This window comes from Salvia hispanica, chromosome 4 (genome assembly GCF_023119035.1).
Source record: "Salvia hispanica cultivar TCC Black 2014 chromosome 4, UniMelb_Shisp_WGS_1.0, whole genome shotgun sequence".
Taxonomy (NCBI): domain Eukaryota; kingdom Viridiplantae; phylum Streptophyta; class Magnoliopsida; order Lamiales; family Lamiaceae; genus Salvia; species Salvia hispanica.
In genome coordinates this window covers 14,967,976-14,984,433 of record NC_062968.1, presented here as the reverse complement: position 1 = coordinate 14,984,433, position 16,458 = coordinate 14,967,976, and the positions used below count along the sequence as shown (strand labels likewise).

The window sequence follows — 16,458 nt, the reverse complement described above, 5'->3', positions numbered from 1 at the left end:
TTAAGTTCTCGCCCCCAAAAAAGGGTGGCGGAACCCCTTTTCCAAAACACCCTCAAACCCCGGGTAACACCCCTTCCTCGGGGGATCGATCCTTTATTTTGTGCTAAGTTATAGTATATGGGTTGGGGTTTTTGAAGGGCAACCCCAAGCCCCCTTTTCGGCAATTTTCAGTTTTTACCCCCAAAAGTCTATGAACCCTCGGACTGTTAGACGTGTGACCTACACGGACAAACCTCCCCCTCTCGGACCTTGGGTTTGGGGAAAGTTTTAAAAACAAATAAATCGATGGATCTATTTGACCGATTATCGATTAATAAATTCACATGTTAAACGATAATTGCATGCTGGGAAGAAAAAATTACTTTTAAAAAAAAAAAATCCTAAACATGTTTTCTGGTTTTAAAAGGGTTCGATTTTATTCCCCAAAGTATCCTTTCTTTTCCCAATGAGATGGGGTTTTAGCCGGGAATTTCCTCGGTTGGTATCTTTTCGGGGTGGGGATCTCACCGGAATACTAGGACTTAAATAAAGAAAAGAAAAATTCCCCGGGATGAGAAAAAATTTCAGGAGAATAATAGAAAAACCGTTCCTTCAATTTTGGGAGTGGCATGATTTTCAAAAAATAATCGTATTTTTTCTCCTTTTTCTCTTTTATATTAAGTTTTTTGGGCCCCAAAAGGGGGGGATCTTTGGAAGGTTTTGGATAGGCCCCCCCTTAGCTTTTTACTAATTAAATTGAACCGGTTTTAAACAAATTTTGGGAATATTACGAAAAACCCATAGAATAATATTGAACTCCCCCAAATCTAATCCGAAATTACAATTCGGTTTCCCCTTTTTTATTATTTATTTCTGGGGTTAAGATATAAATGTCAATTAATTGTTTAATTCCAGGATTAATTAATTCTCTTTTAATTGATAGACTTAGCAAAAAACATTTATTATTCATAGAGTAATAAAACTCCAGCCCTTAATAATAAAACCTTGTCGAGCCCCCTTAGGGCTTATCAAACGGACTCTCGCGCCCTATATTTATTTTTTTCCTAAAATTTTTGCCTCCCCCCGGTGTTTCGTTTTTCCCCCCTTTTAGGAGTAGAATTTTTTCTTCTTTTTTTAAGTCCGTATTTAAGACCCCAAAACGATATTGGGACGGTTTGGGGCAAAAGATCGTGGTTTAAAAATTAAAACCTGGGAGAAGGTAGCGCCAATAAAACTTTAGAATTAATAAGGGATTATTTCTATTCTGGAAAAGCTATTTTAGTTTTAAAATACTTAAAGCATGATTAATTCAAGTTATGAGCATGATACTGGAAATTCTGAATAGATTTTTTGTAAATAGATCGACTATTATGTGATTTATTTGTTCGATTAAATTATAAATTAAAACGTTTTTGCCGCCTTTCCACTCCATTTGCTCTTGACGATGATGGTATAAATTTTTCCATTTCGATTTAGTTTGCCCGGGACGTTTTAACCTATTTTGGGAAAAGAACCCGTCCTATTTGCAACTCCTTATTCCTCAAATTTTTATGGTGCCATAACTTGGGCTTTTCTTTGTACTACCATATTGCTGCATCATAGGATTCCGCCTCTGTTCTTCTAACTCTTGCAATTGGAGCTTTCTCTCTTCCTCACAATTTTCCGGTTTCATGTTCATCTCCTTAATGTCGGTAGGTCTTATGCTCGACCTAAGCGGTAGGTGACATATTTTTCCAAACACTAGCCGATATGGTGACATCCTGATAGACGTTTTGAACACTGTCGGTAGGCCCATAAAGCATCTTCGACCTCTTGCTCCAGTCTCTTCTCGTTGGATCCATTGTTTTCTCAAGGATGCTCTTTATCTCTCTATTAGAAATCTCGACTTGACCATTATGTGTTTGTTACACTCATATTAAAAATAATGTATTTATACCCAAATTTCAACAGAATAGTAGACAATAAAAATAATTCAGAGAAACATCTACTAGTGAGAAAAATAAAAAAGAATTCAAAAATTTTTTTTCTCTCCCTTCACTTTTCTCGCTCTTCTTTTCTTCGTTTCCCCTCCATTCTTTGCCAAAATCAATTTTACTATCTTCGTTTGCTCTCTACTCCATTCTTTCAATTCCTAAATTCACAGACTTCTCGCCCAATTCTTAATTTTTTTTTATCATAGTCAAAACTCAAAAGCTCCATAAAAAAGGGATGAAAATCAGTGGTGAGATTGTCTTTAATGAAGGAAATCAAGCGCAGAACAATAAGAAGAGAATGAAATATCCCCGATTCGATAGATGAAGTCGCAATTTAATTTCTTGGGACTCTTAATCCCAATTAATAATTTTTCCCCAAAGAAGTAGAAGCAGCCAAAATATGTCTTGTCCAGTGTGGAGATACGAACATTAGCTGTTGATTTTCAATCAACGATCTTTGATAATGCAAATATAATTGTGACTTGAATTATTGAAAGAGTGGTGGGAGGCTGTGCTTAATCAAGATCTCAATATTATTGACGATTTCATTTATTCCGGAATCAGATGGTGCAAGGCAAATTAGCAGAAACAAAAGTCTGCAAATTTATGGAGAATTTGGATAGATAGTAGTGCAAGGCAAATCAAGGACATGATTCTTTTTGGTTTGCTATAGTCAATTAGATTGTTGCAATCTTTCTGTAGCATGTTATATTGCACTTAGCATTGGTTCTGGAGTAATATTAAAATGAGTCCTTTTGAATTTCATTTTCTTGTTACCGCATTTTTTGCAGTTAATTCCACCCAAGGCTGAAGCAGCTGACAGCATACAAATTATCATTATGCTAAGATGAAATTTAGTATACCTTGTTCTTTGGAATGAAATTTAGAATCGAAGCAGATAGTAATTGCAACCTCATTATATGAAAAAAAGAAAAGCAAATATTTTAATACAGTATGTTATTTGATTCAACTAACACTATGATAATTGATAGTACTAGGTGTCTCCAACGGTGCCCCTTCCCACTCGCCCGTCGGTGACGTCCGACCGGACGGACGCCGTAGGGAGTGGGAAGGGCGCCCACGCCCGTCCCGAGTGCCCCTGCGAAGGCCTCGCCCCTCCCGTCGACGTCCGACCGGACGTCCGCCACTGTGGCGAAGGTCGGACGTTCCGGTCGGACGTCCGACATTTTAAAATTTTTTTTTTTTTTAAATAATAAACTCTATAAATAGGGCTCCCCCAACTTTATTTCATTCACACCACTTGTGTTGACAAGTTTCTCTCTCTCTCTACAAATTTCATTTCTACTACAATGAAGTACAATAGAAACTCCCCCACCACGAGCGAAGGGAACACACCCTCGATTCCCATCGGATCGGAGGGAAATTTTGCGGGGATGAATCCCCAGATGGCGGGGATGGGCGGTATGCCGACGATGACTCCCCAAATGTTCTACAATATGTACACTTGGATGAGTCGAATGGGTCAGATGATGCCGGGGGCAGCGGGTATGCCGGCAAATATGTCGGGGATGGGTAGGACTGCGGGGATGGGCGGTATGCCGCCAAATATGGCGAGGGTGGGAGGGATGGTGCCCGGGGCAGTGGGGATGGGCGGTACGCCGCCAAATATGTCGGTGAGTGGGTCGATGCAGCACAGGAGCCCGAGGACGCCTAGGGAATCTGTCTATCGGCCATATATAGATTTGTTGGCCGATGACTCCCCTTCTTCTGTTCCGGAGACTCGGTACGCCGGCATCGAGACTTTCTCTTTTGAGGATCTGGGGCTATCGCCGATCCGTGAGACTCCCCCAGGAGGCGGGGCCTGCAAGGGGCAGGAGAAAAAGCAAGGCCACGGCCAGGAGCGGGGGTAGGGGCAAGGGCAAAGTCCCGAGCTCTTCCTCACACACGGGGATGGGAGAGGAGGAGGGTGTGGATGAGACTGAGAGGAGGACGATCTGGACCGTGTGGGAAAATGCCGCGCTTGCGAAGGCATGGATCGGTGTTGTAGAGGATCCCTACATCGGAGCGAACCAGTATGTTGACCGAATGTGGCATCGCATCGGTGCCGCCTACTGCGCCAACAAACCGCCTGGGGCGAAGCCTCGCATCCCCGAGATATGCCGGAAACAGTGGCTCCGGTTGAGGCCTAAGCTCAGTCGTTTTGCCGCAATCTACCAAAACAACATGCGCATGGTAAGCAGCGGCATGTCTGAGGATGATGTGCGGAGACAATCCTTAGCCCAGTACCCCAGCAAAGACTTGGGGATCAAAGAGTTTGACCAGTGGGAGGCCTTTCTCGTGGTCAAGGATTCGCAAAAGTTTGCGATTGGTGTCGAATCGGGGCTGGAAGCGGACGAAGATCAACTCTTCCGGTGAGTACTGGCCAGCAGTCTTGGTTCGCACGAGCTCCGAAGCCGGGGTGACCGTACCACGCGAACGAGACTCTCGCCGTCGTCGTCGCCCGATGGAGCAACGAAGGCTGCACGGCGGATGGCGAGGGGAAGCGGCAGCGGCAGCGGGTCCTCGCGAGAGGTCGAATCCGGAGGTCCCAGGAGGAGAAGAGGACGACAGCCTCGCCCGCGCGCAGCAAACGAAGACCCTGATGCAGATCACTTTGAAGTGGTATAACACGCACGATCCAGTCTTGAGAAGGCTGTGCAAGGAGATGGTCGACCGATGTCGGCGCGATTTAGGGATGCCACCCATTGATGATGATGGCATCGAGATCGGGGGCGGGGACGTCGGAGGTGGCAGCGGCACGGGCGACGGGGACGAGGACGAGGAGGAGGAGTGAAAGCCGAGGGGATTATGTAATTTTATTTTTAAACTATGTTTTTTTTTTAAATTATGTAATTTTTTTTAATTATGTAATTTTGTTTTTTAATGTAATTTTCGTATTTCCCGTTCGTATTCGTGTCAAATTTTATTTCCGTAAATTTAAATTTTAATTGTGAATTAATTTAATTGTGGGAATGGCTAGTGGGAAGGGCTAGTGATGTGGCAATGGAATGGGAGGGGCTAGTGCTGACGTGACATGGGAAGGGCGAGTGGGAGGGGCCACACCGGAGACACCCTAAAACATTTCTTTTCTTATAACAAAGCACCACCAAGAATCTATGTATAATCCAGCTGCTCTGATTTGCCTTAGAACTCTTCCCAACACAATAATTTCACCACGCAAACATCATATTGATACACTCATATACAACTCTTTGTCAAGACAGACTGCATGCATTGTGTATGAATGTGTCAGCCTGTGGGTCCTCAGTTGGCTCCTCAGTCCTCAAGAGCGACACATTCTTCATGTTCTTGGCAATATGATACAAGGCAGTGAGGCAAAAGGCGCGAAGGGCTGAGCCCTCTGGCCACAACTATGTGAACTCCAAAACATCATTGCAGATATTTGCAGAATCAAAGTTCATGTCTTTATCCCCACACATTAAATCCAACTTTGCAGATTGACTAAAAAAAAGCAAATTGTGCATCACAACAAAAAAAGAAACTCGAACAAGGATTATGTTGATTCTTGGTCTAATTAATTATACTTAATTCACCTTTTTGGGAAAAATTATTTATTGGGATTAAGAGTCCCAAGAAATTAAATTGCAACTTCATCTATCGAATCGGGGATATTTCATTCTCTTCTTATTGTCCTGCACTTGATTTCATTCATTATTAAAGACATTCTCAACACTGATTTTCATCCATTTTTTATGGAGCTTTTGAGTTTTGACTATGATAAAAAAAAAAATTAAAAATTGGGCGAGAAGTCTGTGATTGTGAATTTAGGAATTGAAAGAATGGAATAGCGAAGATGGTAAAATTGATTTTGGCAAAGAATGAAGGGGAAACGAAGAAAAGAAGAGCGAGAAAGTGAAAGAAGAAGAGAAAAAGTAAACACGCTCATTTGTTGCTCACCACTTGGCGCTTAGCAAATCATTTATTTATCTATAATTATGAGTCTTTGTATCATTATATAATCATAAAATTGAATCTCTCGTCTCCTCTTTTTCTCATCCCTCGATGGATACCCATGGCATCAAGATCAAATTCTTATGGGCAGTTTCAATAACTTTTTCAAATGACAAATAATAGAAACATTGGACCTCCAGAGCACTTGATAGTAATGACCAATCCTCTATATATAATTGGAAAATTTGAACTTCATTTTTATGACATACTATGAGGGAATCCAAAGCAAAAAGGGACAAAAAAAAATATAATAAATCTAGTCAATCTATAAGCAGTGAAACTTCTACCGATGAATTCAATCATAATTAGTTAATTACATATCAAGAAGAACCATCTTGCCTGCAACTGATAGAAAACTACTCCACGAAACTACACAAAGATGAAATGAAGAATACAAAATAAAGCATATAAAGTGTTTTTTTTTATTATCTACCAACCAATTACAACCCCTGCTCGAAACCCAAATGCTTTCCTCTCAAGAACATATTCCGACACACCCCAGATTGTATACGTCGTGTAGCTGGTGGTTGCAACCGTTGTAATAGAATCTATGACATCCTTGCAGTGCACTTGAAATTCACAAAGATTTATAGTATTGGTGTATAGTGTATACCAACATTGCTATCTTATTTAGACCACCTCCAACTAGGGCAGGGGAAAAATACCGAAAAATGATATATCGCTCGTATCGTATTGAAAAATATCGAAAAATTATTAAATTTTTGATATATCGTAATTTTCGATACGATACGGTATCGTATCGTAAGTTTCCGATACGATAACGATATGAATTTCCTTATATCGCGATATATCGTTTTATATCGAATATATCGAAACATATTGAACATATTGAAGTTTAAAATTATAAATATATATAAATCCATTTAATTCATTCATATATTTTGAAAATATATATATGAACCCTAATAAGAAAACTATTTATTTTATTGTATTGAAGTTTTATTAATTTTTGTGTTATTTTTTCAGTTTTGAAATTATATTTTTCGATATATAGGTATTCGATGCGATAACGATATTTCGATATACCGTATCGATCTTACGATATATCGAAATATCGAAATGATAACGATATTGATATTATCCATATCGAAAGTTCGATATATCGAAATTTGATATATCGAAACTTTCGATACGATAACGATATGAAATTCTTTCATATCGATATTTTCGATACGAAACACGATACAACGTTTTCAATACGATATATCGTATCGACCCACCCCTACCTCCAACCATACACCAAATCCCATTTTTGGTGTAAAAATGTGCTCCAACCATACTCCACCCATACCCATTTTTGGGTTTTTTAATCAAACAACACCAAATTTGAAGTGAACACCAAAATTGAGTATCTACCGCAAAAAAAACTTTAAATATTGCATAATAGTCCTTATTATTAATTTGATAGTTGAATCAGCCGGCGGCCAATTTGTATACTGTCAATTTGTGTACTAGTACTAGTACTTGATAGTTGATTCAAACTATCAGCAACATAATTTAGACACAATTTGTTCACGGAATTTACATATATTTTTCTAATAAAAATAATTAAATAAAAATTATCAAGCTGACCATATTATAATAAATTATATTTTTTTACAAATAATAACTAATAAATTTACTAAATAGGAACGAATATTGCTAAAAAAATCTTGTTATTATTTCAAGAGTATATGACCCGATATGACGCAATAAGAAATAAAAGTGCTCATCTGGAACTTCAAAATGCGCTAGTTGATCATTTGTGGGAACAATACACAAATTTCGAGTCTTGAATTTTAGCTATTTTTTATGTTTATCGTGATATGTTTTATGTAATTGCGATATATTTAAATGAGTTTCAATTTATATTTGAATTTTATTATTGCAAGTTTAATGTATTTAATTTTAAAAGTAGTGTAATTTTTTTTAATATAAAGTATATTTAATATATAAATATATTAATAAAAAAAATTTGTATAATTATTTAAGTTACATAAATTATTGATAAAATATTGTGGGACTAATATGTAATTTAAGTAAACATGTAGGTATAATTGAAAAAGGTATAAAAAGAATATAAATATGGAATATTCTTTTGAGTTTGAGTTTAGAGTAAATGATTGGAGTAAAATTACTTTTTGGTGGGACCCAAACTTAAAAATGGATTTGAGTTTGGTGTAACTCATGTGATTCAAATCTCTTATTTATAGTGTATACCAACATTGATATGTGAATGCCTACCAAACATACCCAAAAAAAGAAAAAAACTGACCACATAATCTGGCGGGTAAAGATAGCTACCTTTTCCAATTATCAATCTAAGTATCTAACACTCCAGTTAATTTCTCCAAAAAAATTAGTAGATATTTATTTTAAATATTAAAAATTAGGGTGTGACATAACGACATCCAATTGTTGCAAAGTAGTAGGACTACGTTTCTCATCTCATCCCTAAAGGCTAAACCCATGAGCAGTAAAACCCCATAAACTCAAAAGCTTTGATCTTTGCAACCAGAAATGGCCATAACAGCAAAAGCTCTCTCCACATCTCTACCAAGATGCCTCTTTTTACACCGCCACTTTCGCTTCTCCCTTCCATTACACGTTCACCGCCCTCCTCTCCACAAATTCCGCTCCCTTTGCACCGCCGCCGTTGAAGAGGCCGAATCACTGCAGCCCTTGAAGCATTCCATTCTCCTTGAAAGACTCAGGCAGCGCCACCTCAAGGAATCCCCCCAGCCTCCTAAATTGAGGCATGCTGGTGCCGAAATTGAGGGTTCGAGGAGGAAGAAGGGCGCTGCGCCGGAGACGGCGTCGACTTTTCAGGAGCTGGGTTTGAGCGAGGAAGTGATGGGGGCATTGGGGGAAATGGGGATTACGGACCCTACAGAGATTCAGCGTATTGGGATTCCGGCTGTCCTCCATGGGAAGAGCGTGGTTTTGGGGTCTCATACTGGTTCTGGCAAGACTCTGGCTTACCTTCTCCCTCTTGTTCAGGTTTAATCATCCTTTGATTTTTGTTGGCCATTGTTTCAAATTGTATGTTTCTTCACAAGATTATCGTTGCTCATTTATGCCTAGATTGTGGGCTGCCTGTGACATCTGGATGTAATGATGTGTGTATAATGCTAATTTATGCCTTTATGATACACTTGAAGATGACTAATTTACTGTGAAAGTCTTGAAGTTTTGTACTGAAACACCTTTGCTTCGTGTTAAAACTCTAGTTGCTGAGAAGGGATGAGGATTTGCACGGTATGCTGATGAAGCCCAGACGCCCACGGGCTGTTGTTCTGTGCCCAACGAGGGAGCTGTGTGAGCAGGTTGGTTGTCTTGTTTCGTGGTCTGTTTATCCCTTTAGTGGCTTGAAGATACAACCACATTGTTCGATCAATGACGCTCAAATGCACGTCTAGGTGTTCCGTGTTTCCAAGTCCATTAGCCACCATGCACGATTCAGATCAACCATGGTAAGTGGTGGTGGGCGTTTAAAGCCTCAAGAAGATTCCTTGAACAGCCCCATTGACATGGTTGTGGGGACCCCTGGCCGGGTTTTGCAACATATAGAGGAAGGAAATTTGGTTTATGGGGACATCAGATATGTGGTAATTAGCCTGATATCTCACTAATTTTCTTATAAACAACTTTATGGCCAATTCTTTTATATCCTCAGCTTGTTGAAGGTTTCAATCTCTTTATAGGTGTTGGATGAAGCTGACACCATGTTTGATCGTGGATTTGGCCCTGACATCCGAAAATTTCTTGCTCCACTGAGGAGTCGTGCATCTAAGCTGGATGGTCTAGGTTTTCAAACAGTATTAGTAACTGCAACAATGACAACGGTATGCTAAGTAGGCTTGTGACAAACAAATGCAAAACCTAATCCAGATATGAACTTTAATTCTCCAAATTTTCAAAGTCCTTTTAGTTTTGGTCTTCCTTCTCAATGTAATTGAACTGGTACCTTTCTTTTTTTTACTGCATCTTTAGTAACCTTGGTAATTTTTTGTCATGATATTGCAAACTATCACTTCTAAAAGAATTCTATTTTGTAGAGAAAATAAGTTAAAACCCTTAGTGTTCCTGATATCACCATGATGCTTTCAGGCCCTTCAGGCTTCAGCTGATGTTTCTTGTACTTCCCCATAATTCTTCTTCACTGTTCCTGGATAATTAACAAAACGTTTAATTTATGAAGGCAGTGCAAAAGCTGGTTGATGAGGAATTCCAGGGAATTGCTCATCTACGTACCTCTTCACTCCATAAGAAGATTGCTTCTGCTCGTCATGATTTCGTCAAACTCTCAGGTTCCGAGAATAAACTGGAAGCCTTATTACAGGTGTAGTACTTTCTTCACGCTTTAAGATGATATGCACAACTATTCTCAATTATTTCAATTTAGTTAATGTGGTCATGGGATCACATCACAGGTTCTAGAGCCAAGTTTAGCAAAAGGAAACAGAGTGATGGTTTTCTGCAATACATTGAGCTCCAGTCGAGCTGTGGATCACTTTTTATCTGAAAACCAAATCTCTACGGTCAATTACCATGGAGAGGTTCCTGCTGAACAAAGGTAAAATGAGATGTTATTATCATTATTGGTCTGTGCCTGTCCCTTTCTACTGGCTGCTCATGATCACACTGACAAATGGACAGATGATGTGGAAGTGTAAACTTACAGCTGCTCATGTCTACAAGAAATTCTCTTTTTGTTATCTGTTTCAGAGAGCTTCTGCTTTGGACATTGGCTTGTTAGATTTTAACTTCTTTTCACAATTTCACCTGTCGTGTTCTATGCAACTAATGCAGGGTTGAGAATCTGGAAAAGTTTAAGAGCAATGATGGAGATTGCCCCACTTTAGTCTGTACAGATCTGGCTGCTAGGGGTTTGGACTTGGATGTCGACCATGTTATTATGTTTGATTTTCCCTCGAATTCTGTAAGCCAAGAGAGTCTCTTGCTGTCCATGTTAGTGCAGTGTTTCCATAATCTAATTCTTCTTGTTTTTTTTACCTTTTAGATCGATTATCTCCATCGTACTGGACGAACTGCTCGTATGGGGGCAAAAGGTGAGTACTTTATAAGGCTTTACAATGTTCAAACTTAAAAATTTTGCTGTTATGTACTGGAGCTCTTGTTTCAATATGGTGATACTCCTTATCACTTCAGAAACTTAGCCTTATGTAAACTGGTCTTACATGCTCATCGGCTAAATATATCCATTGCTCTTGATTTGCTATATCTTTCTTGCATTCCTTTGCGTGCAACTTTGGTTAGACCCTTACCGGCGTCTTTGTGTTGATAGGGAAGGTGACAAGTTTGATCGCTAGAAAGAATTTGATTTTGGCCACCCGCATTGAGGAAGCAATAATGAAAAACGAGAGCTTGGAATCCCTATCCGTTGATAGAATCAAAAGGGATCTTGCCAGATCACACATAAATCAGCAGAAGGGACAAAATGAGAAAAGGGAAATGACCTCCAGCTTAAAAAGGAAGGCTCAAGCCACCTCAACAAAACCATCCGATGCTCGCGGAAAAGCAACAGTCGCCAAGAAAAGCTCTTTTTCTAAATCTACAAAAGCTCCCATGATTTCCAAGCCTAAGAAGAAGGTGGTTAAGGTTGTCAAAACGTCAAATTCTTCGGGATCTGGCAACTCAAGAGGTACGTCTTCTGGTGGGAGGAAGCATTCAGGGGGAAGAAACAAAGGAGGGGCTGGATCTCAGTCAAAACTAAACGTTGTTGGATTCAGAGGCCGGAGCAGTGTGAAGGCTGCTTGATATCTAATCTAGCTCTATCAAAGGAAGAGTATGGTACTTTTATCTTGATGTATTACAAGTTTCCTTTCAATTTGTTTCGTAGGTTAGGTTTATTTTCACTCAAACAGTGTATCGTCCACTTTTCTGTGGAAAGGCGATATGTATAAATACACAGTCAAGCCCTTAGGATAATGGAACATTGCCCTTGAGATAAATTTTTTAGAATTAGATTATTGATTTTCAAGAACAAGGTGCCAGCTTCCAGTCTCTTGGCACTTCTCAGTTTCCATAGCCATATCAATTTTTTGGTAAAAAAGCTTTTACCGTCATATTTTGATATCTTCAACACGTTATTTATATATACATATAGAATTCTTAGACAAGACATACACATACATTATATACTAGTAGTAGTAATGTTGGTACTCAACATACACAGGCCCCTGCGGAAGCCATATCCGACCCCGACCCCCCTCCATACACAGCAACAAAAAATCGTAGCAAAAGACGAACATCACCCGATCAAGGGTCACTTGTAGCGTCTTCAACCATGGTTTCAGCGCTCCTAATATGAAGCGTCCTGCATATATAAACCAAAAGGAATGTATAGACCGGCAATTCCAAAATGTCGCATAATGCTGCAATATCAAGATTACAAACCATCTTCACTTGAGTAATCAACCACTGACCTCTTCTAGCATTGGCAGGTTAAATTCAGTATTAACTCCCACATCCGTTACAATATCCTCTTCTTTAACTTCGGCATCAGTGAAAGTGAGTGCTCGTTGCAACTTCTTCTGAGAAAATACTTCGACTTCCACCATGTACGTGGCTGTCACTGGGCGGTGGTCAGATAATTTGATCTCGGATCTTCTGTAGTCGACCAACCTCATTCCCTTCCCAAAGGATAGAATGCGATCACACCTGCACAGTACATGCAAGAGACTGCTATAGCTTCTATAAAAACAAGAATAAAAGTTTAAGAAAGAGAGAACAAAAAAAAGAGAAAATTCATACCATGCAGGTGTTCTTCTACCAGCTTTTGGGTCCTCACCGATGTAAGTGTTGGAATTTAACTCGTATTTGTACGTTGGAGCGAAGCTCAGAGAACCTTCCGACCACCCATCAAATGCTCGGCCTTTCTTGAGCTCTCTCACCAGCTGCAGAAGAATAAAAGAATCAGCTTCTTAGGTGTATCAACGAAACTGGATACAATTTGAGTTTATATGTTCAAATCAGTATTCAGATTTTGCCTCTTCGGTGTTTCTATAAATTTCTGAACTTGCATCATGTTCACTGTCGCTATATTACGTACACGATGCCTCGAGATTCATGCTATAAACTATATAGATTAACAAAGACAAACCAAACAATGTTTCATGTGACTCATTTCTAATGAACTGTCAACTGTTACGGACCTGGTCCTGCTCAAGTAACTTGGGCCAGTCCTTCTTGGATATCAGCTCTCTTGTTTGATCATAAGGCAAGTTGATTCGATAGTTAAGGTCACCAAGCCAGATAATTCTCCTGCAACAAAACAACGGTTGCCTCATGTCATTTAAAGAAACACACCCCCCCCCCACACACAAAACTAAAAACACTGTAGTTTAACTATGGATTTTTCCACAGTAGAAACTGGTGAAAACGAGAATAAGATATAATGATCGGAACATATGCTTACTCATGGTCATAAATCCTATAAGGAAGCCCCATAGCAGAACAAAAGTTGAAACGGCTCCGTCTATGAATCTCATGCACATCAGCATTTCTCTTGACTGCATCTACTTCCTTTTCTCCTGCTGTTAGATGAGTACAAACGAAACATAAGACTGTCTGATGTACCGACATACTAACTGATACCGCTCCCTGACAGATAGAAGGAGAGAGTTAAACTAAAGCTTAGATAAAAAAAAAAAAACGATCCGAGCATAACCTAAGTTATAAGAAGTCAACATTAAAAATCCATATAACTCAAACTGTAATGAAAAAAAGAAGTGATATCTACTATTGTCAAATGTGCAGACAATTCCTTTTTGCTTTTTTCTACTGTAAAATTATGCTAATGCTTGGAAGTTTGGAAGAGAGAGAACCTTGTTGCCAATATAGCCCATGGCACCAACACCAACAGCAGACACGTTCACATTTTGTATATATCTTCGCAAGCTCCTCCGCACCCATACTGTAATAAAAAGTCCAACCATTTGCTTGCTCACTATTCTAACATAGGCCGGCCTTCTTTTCCGGTTTATCAGGGAGTCAAGGTCGATTGATGCTAGTGCTTTCAAGTCGGACTTCATTGTACTTTCATTTGTTGAACTAGATTTGAAAGAGCTGTTTGTCTGGAGAGATTTCAGAGTCTTGAAGGATTTAGCAGAACCGAAGGAATTAGGCTTCTCCAAAATATGCTGACCTAAAAGATCAAGTGGTGGCTCCGGCCAGCTTAAGCCTATCTTTTCTGTACCACTAAGTGTTTTGGATAATATCTTAGTGTACTGAATTTTAGACTCTTTGATGTTTTCCTCATTATCATCGATCTTTAAGCACTGCGATCTGTCTAATCTTCTGGAGGAAGACGACTGCAGCAACTCTTTTTCCAGTGCCCTGTCGAAGTGAGCAGAGTCCTCGGGGAAAGAGGAATCATCAAAAACAAAATCAGTTCCCCCATCATAAAAACCAGACGTATCCTCATTCACTGGGTAGAATCCTTCCTCGATATCACTGTCTGATTCAAGTGCAACTTCGTCTTCTATATTTATGGCATCCTCGGTTGGCTGAAACGTCGATGGACTAGGAGGACCACTATAGCTCTTGAACCTAGTCATTGGTGAAACTCGGTTGAGAGTTCTACGAATGATGTTTTCCCATTTTTGGACAGGGAGGGTATCTTCAGCTCCAAATATGTTACCAGCATTCAACGGGATAATCTCCTGAAAGCTATAGATGAGTGCAGAAGTTAAACATCAAAAGGCTTTAAGTCCACATAAGGTTTCATGAAGCAAAATGCAATAACAATCATAAAAATGCATTACTTAACTTCACAGCTAAAGATAAGAGCAAGGACCTGGCTATATGCTACTAAACTTACCCGATCACGTATATATCAGCAGGCTCAGCAATGTCTAGCCAACCATCGAGATCGAGGTCATCGTCTGGAGCAAGTCCTCCAACGTTCCAGGTGGCGGCACATATCCTTGTAGAATAAAGATCTTATAGGTATTTGGTAATTAAACGTAGTACTTGGGTATGTTGTTAGCAATAAATCATGAAAGTGCAAGAGTAATATTACCTGATTTCCTTGGATTTAATGTACTGAGCTCTGACTGTCTCTGAATTGCGCCGTCTTAACCTAGGAAGAGCCTCTGTTGGCAGAAGACACATATCATAACTCACTAAAAACTAGACATCATATTCGATGGCAGTAATTTTTAAGCGAGAATTTGAATGGATTCCATTAAGCTTATTTTGCTATTATGTTGTTACCATTATATTTATATACAAATATATAGTGCTAAGGGGAAACAGTAGTATGGCTTCAAGAAGAAAATTATCCCAAATTTCAGCCAAATATACCTTACAAACACTAACTGGAAAATACAAGTATATATATTTAAGAAATAGCATACCATTAGTATCAATGTTGAGTTGTTGAGCTAATTCATTCTTGAACCTGGAGTCTTTGGGCCTATCATAAAACTCTGTGGATAAAAAGGGGGAAAAATGAGAAATTGATAGAAGAGATTAGTAGTCCTATTATGGTAAGTGATGCCTGAGAATGAAAAGATCTGTGAGCAGCTTTACCTTTAGCATCAAAGTTAACATGATCAAGCTTTTCATTTTTGAACCTGGAGGCCTTCTCAGAAAAATCTGAGGAAATAAAAATGAGTTGATGAATTAAAAAGCATGAAATAGAGGGGAAGGAGGATTGAAAAAGGACCTTGTTCGGAATCGGAGTCGGAGCTGAAGTCGCTGTCAGCGGAGAAATCGGAGTTACTGGAGGGTATGTTGAGCCACTTGCGAAGCACCGTGCGGCGCCACGACAGCTGCAAAAACACAAACACAAACACAATGTTGCAGCAAATCCTATCCATAAAAATCATTTGCACACACACGCAGCCGCATGTGTATGTGTATGTGTATGTGTATGTGTGTTAAAAACAGAATTGTTTGCGTTGCCTGCTGGTGCTGGCGGTGGCTTCGCATCTTGTGTAGCTTCATGATATACTAAATGTATACGTCACTAATATCGGCAGGAGAGAAGAAAATGTGATGTTAACTGCCGATTCACTCCTCTCCCTCCCGCCTTTATAAACCACCTTCATTTTCATATTTACATATTTTAACTTATTTTTTTCAATTACTTTTAACATAATTGAGTTATTTTTATAGCAATTAAAACTCTTTTTCGCTTTTATTTTTTTGTTTTTTTATTTTTCAATTTCATTTTCTATTCAACTTTATTCTAATGCCTTAAAAAATGCTTCAATTATCTTAATGGACAGAATACTCTTTCTATCCTGTCTATGATATCATATCATTTTAGGTAAGCAAGAATGAAAAAACTAGGGATAAATGAATCTTATGTTATAATATTATATTAATTTTATAATAAATATTAGTAAAATAAGATCGTGATATAAAACTGAAATATTTAATTGAGATATTTTGATATAAAATATTATCCGAGGGAGAGGTGAGAGTACTAATTTGTGTACATCATGATTCTTATTTTTAATACTGTATTAAATTCTAAAAAAGGTACTATATCGTAAATCAA

The 16,458-nt window shown here is 38.9% G+C and overlaps 2 protein-coding genes across 3 annotated transcripts; one reads left to right on the top strand and one right to left on the bottom strand.

Moving 5' to 3' along the window:
• Positions 1–8,362: 8,362 nt before the first annotated feature.
• LOC125221656 (DEAD-box ATP-dependent RNA helicase 39-like) lies at positions 8,363–11,899 on the top strand. Its single transcript, XM_048123841.1, has 9 exons — positions 8,363–8,924; positions 9,155–9,250; positions 9,344–9,532; positions 9,629–9,769; positions 10,126–10,266; positions 10,358–10,500; positions 10,737–10,866; positions 10,948–10,996; positions 11,233–11,899. Exons 1-9 carry the CDS (start codon positions 8,445–8,447, stop codon positions 11,703–11,705), a joined length of 1,842 nt encoding a protein of 613 aa, XP_047979798.1. The 5' UTR covers positions 8,363–8,444; the 3' UTR covers positions 11,706–11,899.
• On the bottom strand, positions 11,503–15,942 carry LOC125221655 (type IV inositol polyphosphate 5-phosphatase 3-like). Of its 2 annotated transcripts, XM_048123840.1 has the most exons (12): positions 15,858–15,942; positions 15,619–15,724; positions 15,483–15,548; positions 15,308–15,379; positions 14,971–15,043; positions 14,770–14,874; positions 13,775–14,618; positions 13,366–13,550; positions 13,103–13,211; positions 12,702–12,844; positions 12,374–12,608; positions 11,503–12,264 (listed from the first exon to the last, which is right to left on the bottom strand). In XM_048123840.1, the coding sequence occupies exons 1-12, from the start codon at positions 15,897–15,899 to the stop codon at positions 12,250–12,252; spliced, it is 1,995 nt and encodes a 664-aa protein (XP_047979797.1). In that variant the 5' UTR covers positions 15,900–15,942; the 3' UTR covers positions 11,503–12,249. The 2 variants fall into 2 exon arrangements, with proteins under 2 accessions (XP_047979797.1, XP_047979796.1); XM_048123839.1 differs by lacking the exon at positions 15,858–15,942 and having other exon boundaries at positions 15,619–15,831.
• Between the last annotated feature and the right edge of the window lie 516 nt (positions 15,943–16,458).

Excerpts from the sequence above, each read along its gene's own strand:
- LOC125221656 (XM_048123841.1), top strand. The coding sequence starts at position 8,445 with ATGGCCATAACAGCAAAAGCTCTCTCCACATCTCTACCAAGATGCCTC. Across the intron at positions 9,251-9,343 it reads CGAGGGAGCTGTGTGAGCAG|GTGTTCCGTGTTTCCAAGTC; the intron begins GTTGGTTGTCTT and ends ATGCACGTCTAG. Across the intron at positions 10,501-10,736 it reads GAGGTTCCTGCTGAACAAAG|GGTTGAGAATCTGGAAAAGT; the intron begins GTAAAATGAGAT and ends CAACTAATGCAG.
- LOC125221655 (XM_048123839.1), bottom strand. The coding sequence starts at position 15,781 with ATGATTTTTATGGATAGGATTTGCTGCAACATTGTGTTTGTGTTTGTG. Across the intron at positions 15,044-15,307 it reads ACTCAACATTGATACTAATG|AGGCTCTTCCTAGGTTAAGA; the intron begins GTATGCTATTTC and ends TTCTGCCAACAG. Across the intron at positions 13,212-13,365 it reads TATAGGATTTATGACCATGA|GAGAATTATCTGGCTTGGTG; the intron begins GTAAGCATATGT and ends GTTTTGTTGCAG.